General features: G+C 42.2%; 2 protein-coding genes across 3 annotated transcripts in view; one reads left to right on the plus strand and one right to left on the minus strand.

The window, feature by feature from the left end:
• LOC122077260 (GPI ethanolamine phosphate transferase 1) overlaps window positions 1-11,882 on the minus strand; it is a 30,273-nt gene extending 18,391 nt beyond the window's left edge. The window contains exons 1-9 of one of the 2 annotated variants that reach the window (XM_042643147.1): window positions 11,186-11,882; window positions 9,948-11,026; window positions 9,085-9,276; window positions 8,529-8,684; window positions 7,285-7,578; window positions 2,061-2,278; window positions 1,867-1,941; window positions 1,629-1,695; window positions 1,043-1,371 (exon numbers count right to left, since the gene is read on the minus strand). In XM_042643147.1, the coding sequence (XP_042499081.1) occupies window positions 1,043-1,371; window positions 1,629-1,695; window positions 1,867-1,941; window positions 2,061-2,278; window positions 7,285-7,578; window positions 8,529-8,684; window positions 9,085-9,276; window positions 9,948-10,185 (1,569 nt within the window). In that variant the 5' untranslated portion in view covers window positions 10,186-11,026; window positions 11,186-11,882. Of the gene's footprint in view, window positions 1-1,042; window positions 1,372-1,628; window positions 1,696-1,866; window positions 1,942-2,060; window positions 2,279-7,284; window positions 7,579-8,528; window positions 8,685-9,084; window positions 9,277-9,947 lie in introns of both variants that reach the window. The other variant, XM_042643145.1, reaches the window with a different exon arrangement.
• A 2,675-nt stretch (window positions 11,883-14,557) lies between these two features.
• Window positions 14,558-17,521, plus strand: part of LOC122075460 (protein NLRC3) — a 20,522-nt gene continuing 17,558 nt past the window's right edge. Inside the window, 3 exon segments of the mRNA XM_042640495.1 lie at window positions 14,558-14,741; window positions 14,844-15,032; window positions 15,310-15,410. Of these exon segments, the coding sequence (XP_042496429.1) occupies window positions 14,558-14,741; window positions 14,844-15,032; window positions 15,310-15,410 (474 nt within the window).

Raw genomic sequence — 17,521 nt, forward strand, 5'->3', positions numbered from 1 at the left:
TCATCAAATTTGGAATTACAACGATGATAACAAGTGGTATTTAAAGAAGAAATTAAATACTCCTAACCATTAACTGAAACAAAACAGGACTCTAACTTAGACTCTAAACTCCTAAATAGACTCTTAACACTTATTAGCCGATTAAACTAAAACAGAAAATTACAAGATAAATTTAAATAATAAATATAATTAAATAAATAAACTATAACATCCAACTGAACTCAAGATAAATCCAAATAATAAATCTAATTAAATAAATAAACTAAAACATCCTCCTGAACCCAAAAACCCAATTGGGCCCAGTTCATTTCAGTCTAAATTGCTAAAAGAGTCAATCCAGTTCAGCCACGAATCTGCAACATTACCCACTGTGACCATGAAGTGCAGACTGCGGCTACCAAGAGTCAATCCGGTTCAGCCAAAGAATAACTCATACAACCCCCCCCCCGGGGCGCCCCAACGCCTTCGACTGCCTAGACACTGTGAAATCTATGGTTCTTCACCATGTTGCTGATATGAAGGATGATACAACAATTAGTTTGCAAGTCCGAATTGTCTAGTTTGTCTTAAGATTGCTTGAGGTCCTTTTGCCATGTCACGTTAGTAATTAGCTGATACAAGGATCAGGAAAGGATAAACGTGGTTTTCAGACAAAGAGAGAAGCCTTCATATGATCAAGTAAATGCACATCTCCATAGCTTCTTTATGGCATAAACACTCGTATTTTTTGACCTTTTGTGTTTTAGATTGATCAAATGTTGTGTTTTAGATTGATCAAATGAGTACATAAGCCCGGCACTAATCTGGTTATTCTGTGGAAAAGAAGTCCAACCATATCCAAGTTATGAATCTGAGACAGTAGAATTTTATCTGAAATAACATTTCCAAAGCACAAGGTCACCAACTAGATGAGGAAAAAAATGTACAAACCAGAAAAGCAACTTATTCTGTTCAACAACAAAGCCAATTAGTTAAAAACAGGGCTTCCAGTAATCTACAAACATGTAACTACTTATTAGATGTCAAGGTGATGCCTCCTTACTCTTGTATTATTTTTCATCTGATTAACTGTTTCAGTCTTTTTCCTATATATGCTTCCTGGCAGAGAAGTATATGATTGCAGAACATGGAGAATAAGATAGGCCATCCAACCAATGTATCCAAGTGTAACCATAGTCATCAGCATCAACCAGTCGTATGTTTGAAAATAATGAAGTCCTTCCACTGATAAACTTCTGAGATTCTGGGATAGCTTCATTGCACTTTCATAATCCCTACTAGATATAAGATCTTCAATCCGTTCTAAAACAGAGGAATAATTTTCCAACGGCTTGAAAGGCTTGAAATATAATGAATGTGATTGCTTTATATCTGATCTTGTCAAGAAAATAAACGGGAAACAACACAAGTCCCACCTTCAACCTTTAAATCAAAAGCAGTAACGGAAGAAACAAAATAAAATAAAAAAAATAAAGTTGAGAGGGGAAATAAAGCACCTAATTGGGCCATGGGGCAACAGAATCAATGCCCACCCAGTCTCAGAAGAATGAAGGAAAAGAGTGTGCTCTCTAAACAACCTTAAAAATTAAAAGGGATTAAGACTGCCATCTCAATAATATAATGGATACGTGACTTGCGAAGGAATTGATTCAGAACTTGCTTTGTGTTAGCCAGCGTAGCTTCAACTTCATCTACCTGGATAAAGAAGGATAAGATCCAAATCACTTTCCGCACCACTTCATTTGATATGCAACCGAAAAAACAGCAAAAAATAGAGATGCCACTAAAAATTGCCCCCCCAAAAAAAAAGCCATATCAACATGAACTGACCATTCTTAAGCCCAAAAAGTAATTGATAAAACGAACCTCACTCAAATTCATGTAATCCAGGGGCAAATTACCAACTGAGTTAACAGGACATGGCAACCCAAGAAGAGTCGACTGCCAGAAAATTTCAATGGTCATATCAGCACAATACAGTTCAACAGGAATAGGGTAAAATTAACTCTCTATTGAATAAGCTTGAAAAGAATCAAAATGGAGACAAAGAAATAGGAAACCATTAGTGGTGCAATATCAGCTTGGTTCACATCCACCCTTTCTAAGCCACTGAGACCCCACTCTGTAGGTGTCGGTGTGTCATGCATATGCTCATCAACAAAACGAAAACCATCATTAGGATGACTGTTGTGGACCATCTGTTTGGGACGCTTAACTCCTGCTCCCCAAGCTACAAGTGGAGTGTCAGTGTTTGTAGGATGCCCATCTCCATGACTACCTATCAGCAGAACCATTAACATGTCAGCTTCAAAAATACACAATAGGATGGCAATCTAGAAAACAATAACAACAACCATAACCTTATCCCAACTAAATGGGGTTGGCTACATGGATCCAATATGGAAAAATGATAAAAAACGCAACACAAGAGACTTAAAATGAAGAGAGAAAGGAGATAAGAGAAAAAAATAAAGCTGCAGTCCAAGACGCATCACCGGAACATCCCTACAAGGGGTCAGCTACACGGGTCCTTGTCCTCCACAAAACTCTATCCATGTAGCCAACCCATTGTAGGGGATGTTCCTACAAGGGGTCGGCTGGCAATCTAGAACTTTAAGGAAAATAAAGCGGCACAGAAAAAGTAAAAAACAACAGACATAGAAGTGTAGAAAATGAAACAGTCAACAATAAAGAAAGGTAATAAATACCAAGGTGTTCATATCCATATTAAGACAAAAATTCTGCAACTGATGTCTGGCCTTCTGTTAAATACAACCTGAATTTGGACCCAATGAACATTCTGCATCGCCACTATAGGAATGCTAGCACTACGAAAGGGTTCATATACAAACACCATGAATCCACCTGAACCTCTATACAAAGGCTTTGAAAAACGTTAAAATTAAAATATTAAAATTTTAGAGTCTCAAGTGCTCAAGTGCACAAGCACAGGCTGCTTTGTCGAGTTCCCCAAGAGAACCCGTCATAGTGTTAACCTTTCTCATCATAACTACATGCAGTACTACAGCTTCATTAATTATCTGAGTAATTTAACCACATATGTATGGAGCAGTCGTAGGCCACATTTAGCGTGGTATAAACATTTGCAGCAGAGGCCACTTAATGGGGTTTGCGTCCACCTAATGTTAGGTTTCAGAGGACCAACAGTTCACAGGATCACAGACTTAAAACACTATCCAGAATTCAAGAGAAAATAGATATCAATAAATCAGCAACTCAGATACGGACAAGAATCTGATCAAAGGTGTTATTTAGCTGAGAGAATACTATATAATCAAGATTCAATCCAAGGGTTGGATCACCAGCTACTGAAGAATCCTACTCACAGTAGAAAGCTTCAAGAACCATAAACTGATATCAGATTTGACAAAGATCAATCAGTATTTAATTATAAAAGAGATAACATACTATTGACAGTAAATACTCTACAGTCTGCAGATACACCAACATATGATTCTTTTCTGGCAAGAGATATGTTTCTGAAAGGTAAAACTGTAGCTAAACTGAGATTTCTTAGAATCCTGCCCAAGGAAGGAATTTCAAAAATCGATGGGAAGATCTGGTATTAACTCAGAACAGCAGCATAACAGAGCAAAAGCGAAGCAGAATGAACCTATAGAAGTCAATAACAGAACAGTAGAATGTATACAGAATTGATAGGGTAAGAGATTAAGTTATGCACAGGGATCGTACTGACCTGTAGTTTAATGGAAAAAAAACAGGAAATAAAGAAGAGAAATATGAGAGAGAAAGGAGGGGACAAACAGAAGAGTAGGGAGGGAAAAGAAGAGAGAGACGAGCGATCCAACTCTAATTTTCAACTCAAATAATTCTTAATACATTCAATCAAATCATTGGGGGGGGGTTTACGAGCTTTAAATAAAATAAAATAAAATAAAGGGTCTAGTCAAGATATACTTCCTAACTAGTAAGAACCACAAAATAAAATTTCTGCACAAAAAATAAAGACTCCCTAATCCTGAAAATCTACTACTGGACCCATGTAATGATGCAGTATCGCTTTTAGACCCAGACCAGTAACAAGGTTCAAAATTGAGTTTTTGTTCTAGTAGGATATTTAGGATTTTATTTATTTCTTTATTAGGATAGATAATATTTGGTGTGTAACTTTAGTTACATTAGGAAAGATAATAAGGTGGTGAAGAAGTTCTACAAAGTGATTATTTTAGGTATCTAGGCTCAATCATATTAAAAAGGAAAAAAAAAAAAAAAAGGTAATATAAAGGATGATGTTTCACAAAGAATTAAAAAAGATAAAGTGGAGAGGTATGTCCAAAGTGTCGTGTAATCAACGTATTCTTTCAAACTTAAAGGAAAATTTATAGGACACAGTCATATGACTGGCAATGATGTATGGTGCGGAATGTTTGCAATAAGTAACTAATATAGATAAACTTAGTATAATTGAGATGAGGATGTTGAGATGGATGAGTGTTAAACTATGAGGCATAAAGTAAGGAATGATCATATTATAACTAATTTGGGAGTAACTTCGATACATGATAAGCTACGAGAAAGTTGTTTGAGGTGGCAGGACCATGTTCAACAGAGGCCTTTGGATGTTCCAGTATGAATGAGTGATTTGACTCAAATTGAAAGAACTAAAAGATCAAGGGACAGACCTAAAATGACCTTAGGAGAAGTGGTGAGGAAAGACATTCATAGCTTAGTCCTTGTATCAAGTATGACGTTGAATAGAACTGATTGGAGGGCAAGGATCCAAGTAGCTGACCCCATTTAGTTGGGATAAGGTTGAGTTGTTGTAGTTGTTGTTGATAGATAACATGGATCATTTTATTTTATTAGGTAAATTAAATAGGAGGAGTGATATCATACAAATGAGAACAGTTAAAAAGACCAAGGCCGAACAACTAACATGACCTTAAACAGAGTCAAATGAAATAACAGAATCCATGTCGCCAACTGATCAAGTTGGGTAAAGGCTCAGTTAAGTTGAGTCCTAGACCCATGTATTATGGTAAATGAATGTTTGACACATGAATAGCAGCATGACTCGCTTCCCACAGATCGGGCATATATTTCCAAACACCTGTTGGACGAAATCAGCAAGGTCAAGAGTATCCTAGAGCACACCAATAGGATATCAAACACAAGTATATCCCTAGGAAATCCCTTCATGGACCATGATTCCTATGCAACATAAATAAGCAAAAAACAGTTCATATTTTGTTGTTGCATGCAGATTTTCATGAATATTGAACTGCCGCTGGATGATCTTCATATGCCAAGACAATGACAACATTTACTCTCTGATGCGGGTGCACAGCCTTGGACCGATCCAAACCAAATGTGGGTATCCAGACAAAGATGAAACGAATCCATATTTGAGTTTTGGAATCTAGTAAGATTTTAGTAACTTTTATTTATTTAGGAATATTGTGGGAATCTTTCATTTTAATTCTTTTATTCCCAAAGTGGTAGAATACCTAGAGTTTCCTTTTTGAGATTGTTTTCCTTCTCGCACTTATTTCCATTTAAGATTCTAAATATGAGTTTTATCTTCTTTAAATACCTGTAGCCACTGATTGAAAAGACAGATCGAATAGAATGGAATAGTTAGTTGTGGTTTGAGAGTGTGCGTCTGTGTGATTCTCCTCCCCCCGCCCCTTCTTATGTGAATCATCTCTCTCCCTGCAACTCTTTGAGTCTTTCTCAGGGGTTCTTTCCCTTCCCCTACCGGCCCTCCATCAAATTTTTTTTTAAACCACAAAGTGGTAGAATACATAGAGTTGCCTTTTTCAGATTGTTTTCCTTCTAGCACTTGTTTCCATTTTAAGATTCAAATATGAGTTTTATTTTCTTCAAATACCTGTAACCACCGATTGAAAAGGCAAACTGAATAGCATGGAATAGTGAGTTGGTAAGAAAAAAAAAGTTGATGGAGTGCCGGTAGGGGAAGGGAAAGAACCCCTAAGAAAGATTCAAAGTTGCAGGGAGAGAGAGATGATTCACATAAGGAGAAAGGGGGGGAAGGAGAATCGCACACACAGCAAACCACAACTGACTATTCCATTCCATTCAATCTGTCTTTTCAATCAGAAGTTACAGGTATTTGAAGAAAATAAAACTCATACTTAGAATCTAAAATGGAAACAAGTGCTAAAAGGAAAAAAATCTCGAGCAGAAACTCATATGTATCCCATCACTTTTTTTTTTAACAACTCACTATTCCATACTATTTAATCTGTCTTTTCATTCAGTGGTTACAGGTATTTGAAGAAAATAAAACTCATACTTAGAATCTAAAATGGAAACAAGTGCTAGAAGGAAAACAATCTCAAGCAAGAACTCCTATGTATCTTATCGCTTTGGAAATAAAAGATTCCCGCAATATTTCTAAATAACTAAAAGTTACTAAGATCCTACTAGATTCCAAAAACTCCAATATGAATCCGTTTCATCTCTGTCTAGATACGCATATTGGGGTTGGATCGGTCCAAGGCTGTGCACCTGCATCACTCTCAATTCATGGGAAAAATTTACCAAATAAAGGTAAAATATAATCTTATATCATCATTGGGAATGCCTCGAGTTACCTGACTTAGGCCATCACTAAAGCAGAAAAACATGATCTTGTCAGGATTTTCACAAAAGGAGATCCCTCACCTCCAGTCTAGAAACAACACCATCCTCTTTTCTGAGGCCAAAGTTGTTTATTTCAGAAAAATGCAAGGTATTATCCAAGGTGTCAAGAAAATAATCAGGCTAAAAGTCAACATAAAGAAAGCAAAGCTGGTATTTTACCCCTTTCTTTTTTCCTTCAGCAAAGCTGGCTACTGCACTGAATCACTAGTTTTGCTCTTCAGGGTATCAAGAGATAATCAATGGATTTTCCCAGTTCTTCATGATCACTGGATCATTTAATTTCTTGTCTCTAAAATCAAACTAGATTGCTTTCGTGAAGTCAATTTTACACGCTATTTTAGATCTGACCCAATCAATTAGGCACCCAAGCCCTTTCATGATTTTCTGTTTTAATGTGTTTTCCTGAAACTCTTGGTTACTTCTGAATAATTCAACAGAGTGATGGAAGAATCGGCCTTGTATCAATAGTGAACAAAATGTGTCATTCCATGTATAATTAAGACAGTGGCGGCCAATTCCAAGAGAAAGCAGGTTACAGAGGATGAAAAGTGACATAAAAAGTACAGAATCATGAAATAGTATATTGGAGATGACTTCTATTAAAACTCAAAAACGATGCCAAAAATAATTGCAAACCTTTGTCACTCATTCCATGATCTGCTGTAAAAATATATGCTGTCTGATTGTCCTTGAAAAAATCTTCTAGAAGATTATAAACTCTCTCTGCTATATGATCAACAACCTTGACATTATTGAGATAGATTGATGAATATGGCCGATGCGCATGACCATTTGAATCACAACCAAGTAGGTGCAGAAATATAACCACATTATCCAGTAGAAGCAACCGGTTTAATTCAGGATCATCCTTTGACCTATTCAGAAGGCTACGGAGCTGTTCAAATGACCACTCATCCAAAAAGGATGCATCTGCCAATGAAATTATTCCATCCATATAAGCATGATAAATAAATAAATAAAGCACTAGATTCATAAAACTATAGAAATGGCACCAGCAAAACAAGGGAGATAGTACTTGTAGCCATTCATAATTACTGAATCATGTTTCCTTTCCTATTGTAACTCATTGGTTATTAAATTGGGACGCAAGGGGGAGGGATATCATATCTTACAGAACTGCTTAATTAGCAGTCTCGCCTCCCCTCGCTTCTGTTCTTCTTCAGCCTCTCTCTTTTTGTTGTTCTTTGGTTAACTACTGGTTTTTAGATTATGGTACTGTAACATAACAAATATTCTTACAAATGTATTTAAATCTTCACTGTTCTCCAGATAGCAAAGGAAGCTGTGAAGGAATTCGAGGAAATATATAGCAGGATTGGGGAAAAAAAAGGTGATGGAAGGAAAATGTTAAAACACAATGGAAGCAAGAAAGGTCATATGAACTTTAAGCCTTCAGTATGTTGGATTTATGCAGGTAAGTAGTCAGGGTATAGCATCTGAGAACAAGCACAAGGTTCACATCCGTCCTTACCACAGTCCAGGAACTGCCGATTTGTTTTCTCAATTAAATTTGGTATTGCAGGAAGAAAAAGTGATACATGGACTAAAATCAAACTTCTGGTGGGATAAAAGCACACACACGATTATCTCTCTCATGGGCCTACCCAAGGATCAAAGTTCACTTCTTTTAATTGTTGGCATACAAAGCAATACTACTCACCAATAGATTATTTATTTGATATACAATAGGCATGAAAGTTTGAATATAGATGCAAAATAATGCCTCAGAAGGGGGAAAAAATGAATAACCATAAGAAATATCACTGTGACAGAATCACAAGAAGGACAAAGGAGTTTGGTTATCCCTTGTGTAAAACTTCAACAGACAACAAAGTTGTTTTAGTTCATGTAAGCCACACCTGTTGCAAAGTCTTCAAATTCATGAGGATACGTATTCCAGCTGCTGTGTGGCAAAGCACTGCAGAAGATTGGAATAATGTCTGGACTACCAAAAGCGAATGTATGTTGGCTCCTGTTAAATACTGAGTCAAATTCAACAGGATTTGCTTTCCAGCCTGACATGAAGAGAAATTAACAGATAGCACATATCAGTAGCCATTACAAAGTTCGACAAAATCAAAAATAACTAAAAGCCAGTGCAATTTGTTCTGAAAAAATTAATTGGGATTCTATTCCTTAACTCAAAGACTTCTAAGATGCCTTCCACTGATGGCGGCGAGTTGAGAACAAAGAAAAAATGCATAGGACGCATGAAACGGCTGATTCTAATATCTAAGCTATGTCAATACTTTGGAGCCCTGATGTCCTCTCCAGGTAAAGTGGTCCAACAGTCCCAAGTGTTATGTTAGTCCCACCAATGGAAGGATAAGAGAAATAACAAGGGGGCAGAAAGCGCCAATTCATTTGCTAAGTTGATGGATGGGAATCTAAAACAAAAAGGAAATAATTTAGTACCTTTGGTAACTGCACTAGGATCCTCATAGAAGCCAGCAATAATAGCAACATGACCAGGCCTTGATTCTGTTGGAGGGCGAGCATGAGATACTCCCCAACAACCTAGACCTTTAATCACACTCCTAAGAAAAGGCGCTCTGAATTGTCCTTCAGAATCCGGTTCGAAGAACTTGTCCGCACGTAAACCATCGGCTACAATTCCATTTTGAAACATATTGTCAACAAGCCCAAGCCTTTTAAACCCCTTTTACTTTAAATTGATAAATCAAATCAAATCATCCTAAACTTAGTAGTTCAATAAGCACTAGCAGTAACAAGTTCCCGACCAACTTCACCTTAACAGCATGCTACAGGTAAAATATTAAACCAAGAGTCGAATGATGTTGTCTAGGCCGAAAAAAGGTAACTATGGTGACTTCAGTGCATCAGCATGAATAACAGTTTATAAATCATAGCCTACTTTGTCTCAAAATCTAATCTCTCTTGCGTATATTCCCAGTGCCTCAGAATAAATGTTCCAAGAAATACAGTATTACGGGTACTTTAAAGCTTCGCATGAAATTTATAAGTGCAAGCCAGCCAGCGCATCCAATACCGTACTTCAATAAATGCAAATTTACTCAAGCTAACTATGTGATTAGGAATCCAAATCAAGTCAACCAGAGTATCCTAGCTAGCTCCGCCAATAAGCAGCCAAACAGAGTAAACGAATAGTGACAGAGCAAACCCAGGTCAGGTCGAGGTTCCCGTGATCAAAGATAGATTTGCACGAAGCTCTCAAGACAAATAAAGATAGAATAAGAGGATGAAGGATGATTAATTACTGGACAAATCTACAGAACGAGTGGTTGGGAAGTGCATACCAACGATGAGAACCAGACGCTTGGCGGGGGGTTTGAATCGAGGGTTAACAAGATCCATGCCGTGGACAATGGGTGTCTTAAAGTAAATGTCGAAGATGCCAAGCATGTACACTGCGTGGAGTACAACACCCAGAACTACAAGCCATCTCTCTTTTCTCTTCAACAACAATCGCCTCAATGAAACTGTTTTGCCTTCTTTAACACCTCTGCTTCCCAAGATCCCATCAGCTGCTCCCATTTTGCCTTCTCCAGACTCTCCTGCAAGACCGTTATTCAATGTTGTGGACTATTGAGTCTAGACTCTAGACATTGATATGTCGCAGTTTTGATCTCTCTCTCTCTCTCTCTAGTTGCCGCGATCTCTCTCTCTAGTTGCCGCGAAGAATTCGGCAGGTCGGACTCGAGTGCGTAAACAATAAATGCCAATCTACACGAAAAGTAGTCGTCGAACGGACGCCATAACCCACGAAGATTTCGAAATTCATCGGCAGATGGTAAATTACACCTGAGGTACCCTAAGTTTGCAAAAAGTACATTTGGAGACCTTAAATTTTGAGTAGTGATGTTTGGGTGCCTTGCTGGGTTAGTCCTGCTCCAAAATTAACAAATTTCCAAGTTTACCCTTCTCAACCCCACTCCCATCCTTTCTACCTTCAACTCCAATACCACTTCCGACGCCGATTCCGACGCCGACGCCGACCTCGACCACCACCACCACCACCACCACCGCCTCAACCCCCTGCAAGTCTGCAAACTCCCGAACTCAAGGACCCTTGAACTCGATGACGATTAATCTCACCATCCCATTCTTGCCCGCATTGAAAAGATTGAATGTGATAGGTTTTCGTTATTGGGTGAAAAAGATTCGTGCATACTATTTCATGGCCCTATTTAGGTGTTCGAGATTGTCTCCTACACAAGGGTTTTGGAGGCTTTTCATTTGGATCGACTGGGATTGACATTCCATCAACATTGATGGGGAGATTCAAGTCGTTGAGGCAATGCAGTTGTATGGAACGAAGCAACAGCAGTTTCTTCTCCCCGCTTTGGTTAAATATTCTGCAGATCAGCCATTCATCCTGCAAAATATGATCCCATTTTACATGCTAAATACAGAGATTCAAAGCACAAAAAAAAGTAGACCAGAAGATGAAGAAGAGACAAGAGTCATCCAGAAATATAAAGAAAATAAATAATCAAATAATCGAGGGAGAGGTAGTTGCAGGGAACGGGGTTACAGGGGTCGCCCAGGTGAGCGTCGGCCAAATGGTTGATGTTGCGCTCAAATCCGACGATCCAACGGAATCGATCGATGAGCTCCCATGCTTGTGTGACTCTGCGATCAGTGTCGCTCCCGTGCAACATCGCCGCCGCTACAAGACCACCACCGCTGGAACCAACACCAAGGGGGATTCAGTGCGATAGGGCAGAGCAGTTTCAGGTCTTCAATTCTGTTACAGATCTAATGAGTTATTAGCGTTAGCTGGGGTTGCGGAGGGTTTGTCGATGAACAGTGCGATGGAAGTTTGTACGGGGGCTCAGGTCGAGGGATTCGCAGGTTCAGGTTGGCGGTGGGCAGCAGAGATGATCTGCAGCGATGGGCTGGTGCGGCTAGGCTGGGATGTAGTGATGTGCTTAAGCGATGCGCAGGATGGTTTACCCCAAGTGACCGTTGGCGGTAAGTAGTTGCAGGGATTGCGGATGATTTACGCCGAGAGATACAACAACGGATGGAGTTGCGGGCAACAGTGGATTATCCGCGTATTTGCAGTTGTGGAAGGTCGCAGGCAGCGGGAACAGAATTATGGCGGCGGTTGCAGATGGGCTGCAACAAAGGGAAGATCACCGTGGGCGGCGAATGTTTAAGGGGGTTTCCAAACACTGGCATATAAGGGTAAAGTTGGAAAAAAAATGGCTTAGAACAAAACCTGTAAATAAGGCACCTCAAACGTCACTTTTCGAAAGTTAGGATGCAAAAGTCAACGGCAGAAATTGTGGTATTCTTAGGGGCTTTTTCGTTAATGCGTAATTTGGCGTAGCCGTGCTTGGATCTGGTCCGGTGTTCAATCAGCTCGGCTTATCATTCCTCTCTTTACCCCAACCATAAAAGTTGTTGGGAGAATTTCGTTACGGTGAATGGAGAACCAATCCCCTTGCTCATGAGATTTTGTCTTGGGATGGGCATATGAAACAATATGGAGGACATAATGGACTGTCATGGGTGGGTGAACACTATTCCTCGTGGATGAAATGTGTTCTACACTGGGCCTCCCTTGTGAAATAACGCCATTGCCCCTGTTCTTGAAAAAAAAGGTTCTCTACCCTGTTTGGTCGAGTGAAAGATATATACACAAGAATTCTAACATAGATCATGATCCCATATATATAAAACAGTTCTACAAATTTTGATTGCACTTATGTAATCTCTTTATAGTCTTATGTCTATATTGGATCTGTATAGCCGAACCCATTTACTTGGGATATAGTTATGAACTTATGATTGTTGTTGTTGTTGTAGTAGGATCTGCCTTCCTAAATAAGTATGGGCGGTGAAGCAGTAAAAATTGACCGGATGATCTTCCCTGTAGTTCCTAATGCTTTAGCCGACCGGCACAGAAGAGATGACAGGAGAGAGACGGGCTGACCCGACAAGGGACTCTCCGATGCCTAAGTCAGATCGTTCCATAGCAGATGCTCAAGAGAGATTTTCCAGTAAAAGAAGTGATTGATCCCTCATGATGGAAGCTTACCTTGGTATTTATAGGCTATTGATGGGGAGAAAAGGGAGGGCAGTTGTGGAGAGTCTTATTTAGGCGTAGAGTCATTGAGGGGAGTGGCACTGTGATTCTGGAAATATTCCGGGTTCCAAGGCATATTCTGGGAATATTCCTCATTGATCTCGGAGGTGCAAGTCGTGAGAAGGTTGACGCCTCTGATGACGTGTAAAGGATAGAGTCATGCCCCCGTGATCAGGGATCACGTCCCTTTAATGTAGGAGTGGATGTGTGCACGTTTTTTGAAACCTTGTTGACGTCGGGCCGCGGTGACGGCACGGCCTGATAGAGGGTCGAGGTGGCAGCACAGCCTGAAGGAGGGTTGAAGCCGCAGCACGGCCTAATGGAGGGTCGAGGTGGTAGCATGACCTGATGAGATCCGAGGTAGAAGCATGGCCTAATGGATGGCTGAGGTGGCAGCATGGCCTGATGAGATCCGAGGTGGCAGCACGGCCTGATGAGATACCAAGGTGGCAGCATGGCCTGATGAAGGGCCGAGGTGCAGTATTGGTCAGGACGATGTTGGGAAGAAATACCCTCATCACCAGCCCCTCGCTCTAGCGGTTCGGTTTGGACAGTTAGAGCATTAAATTCCACTGACATTTTTTATCGTACACCATCCTCTCGGTGCCAAATGCACTCGATGTGCCATGTGTCTTGGAGACATTATTTCACCTCGAGCAGGTGAGACCTCTCCTGTTCACCGTTGATCTCAACAAGATCTAGCCGTTCATTCTCCACCGCCTTCTCTTATAAATAGGGTACATTTTTTCCAGAAGTCTTGTGATAAAGTCAGCTCAGCTCGCTCCTATCTTCTGCGCGGACCTTCAAAGAGTTTCAGAGTAGCCCGGTGTCGTGAACAGCCCTCCTTCTCGCTCGTCCTTACAAGCTCGTCTTGCAACAAGTACGATTATGGTTGTGACTCGCCAGTCCTCTGCTCAGCCCTATGCATACCCTAGCACTAGCCCCAGAGATCCCAATATGACGTTCGCACGTGATCCGGACTCGACAAAGCAGTCCCCCTTGACGACCATGAGGCCCGGGGAATATCACCCTGAGTGCCCCATAACGACCCTTCGTCCTCTAGTGACGATTGTTCCAGTAGTCAGGGCTCTAACGACAGCTCCGATCCTTACGGCAGCTCTGGTTCGGGCAACAGGGGCTCGAGCAGCAGCTTAGGCTCTGGGTTTGTGGAGATGGTCTCACCATAGACCACCCCGAGCAGGGTTGGAGCTGGCTCAACTGCCTTAGCTCATCCCCTAGTGCCATAGCAATAGGTACTTCGGGTGTGGGCCCCTCAGGTGTCGAAGTCCCTGAGGCCGTCCAAGTAGAGTCCGAGGGGGAAGGCTCTGCCTCCTCCTCTAGAGAGAAGAAAACCGTGGTGAATACCCTAAGCATCCTAACACCCAAGGTGCTCGACCTAATCCGAAACCAATACGGCATCCCAGATTACGTAGTGATGCGCGTCCCAGACAAGAACAAACGAGTGGACGCATCTGGGGATGAGGTTGCCCTTTATGATGTAGCATTCCAGAGCGGCCTGAGGATTCCTGTGCCCGAGTGGTTCACTCGATCCTGGAGCACTGGTGCCTCGCTCCTAGCCAGCTGACTTCGAACTCATGGTGGATCGTTCTTGGCTTTGAGGTGTTTGTCTTGAAGCTGGGTCGGACCACGATTCTGAACCTGTTCAAAAAGATGTTCTTAGTGAAGAGGCACACCTCAGGGTGGTACTACTTCACCAAGAGGGAGAGGGATGGTCCTTACAGCGACTTTAAGATGTTCCTCAACATGCCCTCCTCGGTGAAGAAGTGGAAGGAGAGGTACTTCTACGTGGCGATGGAGGGGAACTCCTTCAAGAGCAGTTGGGTCAAGCGCACCCTCTCTGTGTTGAACCGAGCACCCAATCTCTCCCCAGCTAACCTCCAAACATATCAAATGTGTTTGGGTGGGGAGGCTGTGGATGTTCGCATGCTGCAGGATGAAGACTTCCTCTGGGAATTTGAGCTGAGTGAAGTCCCTGGTGAGGGTCCGATCAAGTCCGGTTATGGTGGTTCAGCTCAATTTTTTACTGTTTTATCTTCTTTCAAATATTGATAAAGCTTGGTTTTTTCTTGTCTTGCAGTGGTTAATGTGAAGGTAGACAATAAGGCCTTGGCCGCAGCGGCAGCAGAGGCGAGGAAGAAAGAGGCGACCGAGCAGGCCTCCAAGAAGGGCTGCGATAAGGGCAAGGCCATGGCGATCCCCAGCCCAGGCGCCAAGGTCGTTGCTCCCCTTGGCGTGGGCAACAAGCCCTGTCCCCTGATTATTGGAGGCAAGGGAAGGAGATGCCCCCTCTGGTCCTATATTCAGCTCAGCACGGGGCTCCGAGCTCTCTAAAAGCGAAGGAGCCAATTGGCCCTAGAGAGGCAGAGGGGCAGATCGGCACTCCTGACCAAGCTAGAGCTGGCACTGACAACCATGAAAGGTGGCTCTCGTCCGTTGACGAGGTGCAGCACGGGAACCCTCCCAAGGTCGCTCGAACGGGGAAGCATCCTACAGACCCTGGGTGGACCTGTTGGAGAACGGTATTGTTCTGGACCCCGCAACAGCTCAGGTGTGGTGCCGCCGTAACCATCCTAAGAAGGACGTTGCCCGTGTGAGGAAGTTGTCAGATATCGACTTCTCAGAGGTCTATGCCCGGATGGGCGATGTAAGTATTTCCCACCTCCTACCTTTTTGTGTTTATTTGGGGTTCCTAGTATTCATGGCTCCGTTGGATGAATGTAGGGTTTTGCTAATGCGGTGGAGGCCACCTGTAATACCCCGCTTCTTAAAACCCGGTCTGATTTCGCGATTGAACCGGTTTAACCATGCAGGAACCGAGCCAGAGGATATTAGAGCGGGTTCCTTATAGGCTATGATGGCACAGGTGACCTTAAACACCGGCTGGCCCGACAAGTCCTAGCCAGTGCCAGAAGAGACGGGAGTGCCCAAACCGTGTACGTGCACCTACCATAAGGCTATGTACGGATAAAACAGGTATTATATCCGTATTTTAAGGCATATACGTATGCTACATCGTATGCCTGGGGTGGGGTTCGCGCCGAGGTCCGAACCCGGTCAAAATCCCAAGTCTTGGCTCTCAGGTGGGTAGGACAGGTGGGTACACCCACCCACCTGAGTGACCCATCCAAGACTATTCACTTAATTAGGAATAGTATATAAGGCTTTATGATTTCTTTTCTTTCCATTTATTACCCTCGTACGTTTGGTGAGAAAAGTAAAGAGGAGAGAGAAAAGAAAGGGAAGAAGAAAGGAAGAGGAAGAAAGGAAGGATTTCAGTGGCGCTGAAGCTCGATCTTGCCATTCCGGTGCCGGGAGAGTAATCTTCAACTCTAGATCTACAGTTGGAGGTAAGAAAAGTTGGGTTTTATGAACATTCACCATACCCAAGCTTTAAACCCTTGATTCGAGTATGGGTTCTTGAGATCTTGTAAATACCCTTTGAAATGATGAATCTAAAGTTAAATAGATGATTTATGTGTTGATCTTGAAGGATTTGAAGAGATATTGACAAGGTAGAAGAAGCATTGTGGGTTGAAGTGATTTGGAGGGTTTGAAGTCATTCTTGAGCAAAGGAGGTAAGATGGCTTTCCCTCACTTGAATCTAACCTAGATTTAGGTTAGAACCATCCTATAGGACCTTGAAGGTGTGAAGAATGGGTGGGAAAAAGCCCCATTTGATTCCCCAAAGAATGGAGAAAATGGGGAAGAAACAGGGTCTTTCCCGGCCAAACCGGTGGGTACAACCGGCGGGTACCTACCCGCCTGAGGGTACCCACCTAAGAAGGCAGGGGGCCTTCGGGCCCAACCGGCGGGTACCACCGGCGGGTACAACACCTACCCGCCGGTCTTAGCCATGGGTCCCTGGCCCAACCGATGGGTACAACCGGCCGGTACAACCGGCGGGCCCCTACCCGCCGGTCATAACCGGTGGGTAGACAGCCCACCTGTCTGACCCACCCGTGTGGCCCTGAAGGAGATCCTTAGGTCCGATCGAACCCAAATCGGACGTGTGACCTTCTTTTGACGTTCTAAACACGATTTTGACATCGGATTTCATTAATTTTGATTCTAAAATGGTGAAGTACTAACCCCTCTCAATTATGTTAAGTTCACCAAATCCTACCCGATTCGCTCCGGATCTCACCCGTACCGAACGGGAATCCTCGTACGCTACAAGTAAGTGGAGAGAGGACGTTTGACCTTGTTTCAAGGCATTTGTTTGGCATTCATATAACTATATCTAATCTAGTCATGTCATCATGAATATGCTATATAGATTAGTCATTCCACACCTTGATGTGCATATATGCTATGTTTACTTTTCAAATGCCAATTGAATGAGATGTTAATATGTTGAATGTGGACATCATGGTGCATAATGCATTGATAGACTAGACGCCGTAGTCGGCTTGGAAATGAATGCATTGGTGGCCCGTGGAATGGGACACGGAGGCACTATGCAGTCATACTATTGTCATATAGGAACATGCGGTATTAGGATTCTCACCATCCCGTGCTACGACCCTTCCCAACAGGGGTTAAGGTGTTGGGTTGCCATTTGGGGGGAAGCAGGGGTCGCGGTTGTCAGACACTGTGGCGGTTAGGCATTACGCCCGACGAGTCATGTAGGACAGTCGGCAACCCCGGTGGTACATTCAAGAGGGCCAATCATACTGCTTTTAAATTGCTGGAGTCAACACCTTTATTTTCAGTCATTTACATTTCTGTTGAGAGCCGGTGGACGGCATTGTCTTT

This window comes from Macadamia integrifolia, chromosome 4 (genome assembly GCF_013358625.1).
Source record: "Macadamia integrifolia cultivar HAES 741 chromosome 4, SCU_Mint_v3, whole genome shotgun sequence".
Taxonomy (NCBI): Eukaryota; Viridiplantae; Streptophyta; class Magnoliopsida; order Proteales; family Proteaceae; genus Macadamia; species Macadamia integrifolia.